The 3,550-nt window shown below is 43.7% G+C and overlaps 1 protein-coding gene across 1 annotated transcript; it reads right to left on the reverse strand.

The window, feature by feature from the left end:
- Positions 1 to 1,196: 1,196 nt before the first annotated feature.
- LOC121867257 (inverted formin-2-like) lies at positions 1,197 to 2,679 on the reverse strand. The gene is made up of 3 exons (XM_042367116.1): positions 2,611 to 2,679; positions 1,885 to 2,306; positions 1,197 to 1,527 (listed from the first exon to the last, which is right to left on the reverse strand). Exons 1-3 carry the CDS (start codon positions 2,677 to 2,679, stop codon positions 1,197 to 1,199), a joined length of 822 nt encoding a protein of 273 aa, XP_042223050.1.
- Positions 2,680 to 3,550: the final 871 nt, after the last annotated feature.

The raw sequence follows: 3,550 nt of genomic DNA on the forward strand, positions 1-3,550 counted from the left end.
ATGATCCTTCCTGATTAGGGAGTCAGTAGGTCAGGGGTCAGGCTTATAGATATTTCTTCAGTATATGACTCCCATTTCGCCGCGACATTGCTTCCCGCGGTAAGAAGGTTGTTGTACTGGGTCCTGAAGTGAAGTGGTGAAGCCTGTGGTCGACCAGCAGTCATCTTGTTCCGGCTGTTGTCACGACACCTGGTTGTTATGGCTGACTGGTCGAGAATCGCCCCTCTTCCTGATCTACACACTGTCCATCTTTCTTTGCTTCTACAGAATAGAATATTTCAATCAAATCCTTAACATATGGTGATTAACTGTTTAAACGTAATTACCATTTGCTTTTTATGGTACAGGTGGCTGGACAGGTACTAATCACTTGATTTTTTTATCATTCAGCTGCTAGTGGGTTACTCCACCCTCTCAGCAGGATGCTCGTCTACTAATGGGTTGCATCACCTTCGACAAGTGTACCGGATAGTGTACTCCTATACTGCCGGGTGTACAAGGGCAATGCACAAGAAGGGAGATATTTACAACTGAGTAATATATGCTAATAATAACGTCGATATTTTAATAAACTAGTAAGGGATGACTAGTGACTTTTATGATGATTTTTTAAAGACTTGAGTAATGTAAATCGTATTTATATAAATATCAAAATAATTTGTACGCTGTGGTTGTGATAGTTTACGACGGAACAACCTTTCCCAACACACATCACCAGCCTGTTGAGCCACCGGCCACCTGGGTCGACGCTCTCCTCCCGAGACACAAACCTGAACAACTAAGATGTTAATCTTAACCTTAACTGGTGACGCTTAAGACTGTACTCGACGTTATTGAGAGAAAAAAAATTCTTAAAGGTTACTGTTACAATGTCTTTATTCTGAGTTTCCAGGTTCAGTATATTACCACAGGTACACAACAGGTCAGTACAGGTTTCTTACGGCTTCCTAAGATGAATTAATTGTTTTGACTGATATGACGTTATCTTTACACCTCTCTGGTAAATGATACTTGATGAGTGAAAAAGATTTAAACACTTGTGGCAGTTTTGGGGAATGAGGTGTCTCTTGGTGGTGATGGTGGGGGGGGGGGGCAGGTGGTGGTAAGGTGAGATAATAACGGAGTTGAGGTGGTAGTAAGATCACGAGGTGGTGGTGGTGGTGGTGGTAGAGTCAGGTGGAGACTGGAGGCGGTGGTTAAGGTTGGGTAGCTGCTGGAGGCTGGGTAACTGATGGAGGCGGTGCAGGTGGTTGAGGTTGGGTAGCTGCTGGAGGCTGGATAACTGATGGAGGCGGTGCAGGTGGTTGAGGTTGGGTAGCTGCTGGAGGCTGAGTAACTGATGGAGGCGGTGCAGGTGGTTGAGGTTGGGTAGCTGCTGGAGGCTGAGTAACTGATGGAGGCGGTGCAGGTGGTGGAGGTTGGGTAGCTGCTGGATGTGGTGGCGGATAGGCAGATGGTGGAGGCTGGCCCAAGTAACTGGTGGCCAGATCGAGGACACAGGAATTAGCATAAGGCAACAAGGCGGAGCTGAGATACAACACAAAAACTTTTATGTTTCTACTCCTTGATTACGATCAGCTGGCTCTGCTGTTGTTACTGTGTCTGTTGTCTCTGTTGTCTCTGCTGTCTGTGCTGGCTCTGCTGTTGTTGCTGTGTCTGTTGTCTCTGTTGTCTCTGCTGTCTGTGCTGGCTCTGCTCTTGTTGCTGTGTCTGTTGTCTCTGTTGTCTCTGTTGTGTGTGCTGGCTCTGCTGTTGTTGCTGTGTCTGTTGTCTCTGTTGTCTCTGCTGTCTGTGCTGGCTCTGCTGTTGTTGCTGTGTCTGTTGTCTCTGTTGTCTCTGTTGTGTGTGCTGCTGTTGTTGCTGTGTCTGTTGTCTCTATTGTGCTGTGTCTGTGCTGTGCTCTCTGCTGTCCTGTGTCTGTGTCTCTGCTCTGCTGCTGTGTGCTGCTCTGTGTTGTTGCTGTGTCTGTTGTCTCTGTTGTCTCTGCTGTTGTGCTGCTCTGTGGCTGTGTCTGCTCTGTTGTCTGCTCTCTGCCTGTGTCTGTTGTCTCTGCTAGCTATGTCTGTTGTCTCTGTTGTCTCTGCTGTCTGTCTGTTGTCTCTGGTCTCTGCTGTCTGTGCTGGCTGTGTTGTTGCTGTTGTTGTCTCTGTTGTCTCTGCTGTCTGTGCTGGCTCTGCTGTTGTTGCTGTGTCTGCTCTGTTGTCTGCTGTGTCTGTGTTGTCTCTGCTGTTTTGTGTGCTGTCATGTTGTTGCTGTGTCTGTTGTCTCTGCTGTCTCTGCTGTCTGTGCTGGCTCTGCTGTTGTTGCTATGTCTGTTGTCTCTGTTGTCTGCTGTCTGTGCTGGCTCTGCTGTTGTTGCTGTGTCTGTTGTCTCTGTTGTCTCTGCTGTCTGTGTTGGCTCTGCTGTTGTTGCTGTGTCTGTTGTCTCTGCTGTTTTGATGTTTTTCTGTCGTTGCTGTAACGGCTTCCCTGTTATATTTCTTCTGTTTTCTGAAGTTGTTAGTTGGTCTCTGTTAATGCCGTTTATATTACTGTTATTATCATGATTTATACTGTTATTGACCTGGCTGCTGCTACTGTTGTTTTTGCTGGTGTAATTGCTTATCATACGACAGCTGTTTCTCCTGCTTGAGCCTGATTATGCTGTTCAGGTTCCTGGTAATCATAGAGCGGCTTCATGCTGTTTGTCATAACCACAGAGTGTCACCTCTGTGTTCTCCATTTCTCACCTTTTCTCCACTCCTAAGTTTTTTTTCTAATTTTCTTCATTTTTTCATCTTTGCCTTCCTCTTTCTATTCGTCTCTTCTTTCTTTCTTTCTTTCAGGCTCATATTTTTTTACGCCTTCATTATCTTCTTTCTTTCCTTTCTTCTTCTCGAATCTTATAGACCTTCCTCCTCTTGCTCCGTTCTCATTTTTTTTTGTTTTTTACTGTTAGAGAGAGAGAGAGAGAGAGAGATTTGGATAAACACTTAAGAGTTCCTCCCACTGTTTGAACAAGGAGTGGAGGCGTCCCAGATAAACATGACCCCCAGTTTCCTTTTTATCACTATACATACTTTACTATCTCCTTCTTCTTCCTCTTCTTCTTCCTTTCTTCTTGTTGTTGTCGTTGTTGTTCTTCTGCTTCTTCTTCTTTTTGTTCTTCTTCTTGTTCTTCTTGTTCTTCTAGATCTTGTTTTTTTGTTCTGGTTCTTTTTTGTTCTTGTACGTGTCGCTATAGTTGTTTTTGTTCCTCTTCTTCTACTTAATTATTTCTTTATCTTTCTTCTTTTTCTTCTTCTTCTATATTTGTCCTTTTCTCATTTACTTCTTCTGTTTTCTTCATTCTTCGAAATTTCTTTGATTTACCATGATACGTGTTATCTATTTTTTTTTAATAAGTATTCAGTTTACTATCCATGATCCTCTTTTGTTTTTGCTGAGTTTACTGTTGCCATTATACTGTAAACTATCCACCGTTTCTCTTGCAGTAAACAGTTTACCTTCAGTAGTATCCGGTTTATTATACAAGTACACCTCTTGGCTCTTGCTATATCAGTATACATAT

The sequence above is a fragment of the Homarus americanus genome, unplaced genomic scaffold (genome assembly GCF_018991925.1).
Source record: "Homarus americanus isolate GMGI-L3 unplaced genomic scaffold, GMGI_Hamer_2.0 scaffold6317, whole genome shotgun sequence".
Lineage (NCBI taxonomy): Eukaryota > Metazoa > Arthropoda > Malacostraca > Decapoda > Nephropidae > Homarus > Homarus americanus.

Bases quoted from the DNA above. Each gene is read 5' to 3' on its own strand.
- LOC121867257 (XM_042367116.1), bottom strand. From the start codon at position 2,679: ATGAAGCCGCTCTATGATTACCAGGAACCTGAACAGCATAATCAGGCT. The intron at 2,307-2,610 runs GTATGATAAGCA...CAACAGACATAG, and splicing joins AAGCAGGAGAAACAGCTGTC to CAACAACAGCAGAGCCAGCA. The intron at 1,528-1,884 runs GCACAATAGAGA...GTTGTATCTCAG, and splicing joins GAGAGCACAGCACAGACACA to CTCCGCCTTGTTGCCTTATG.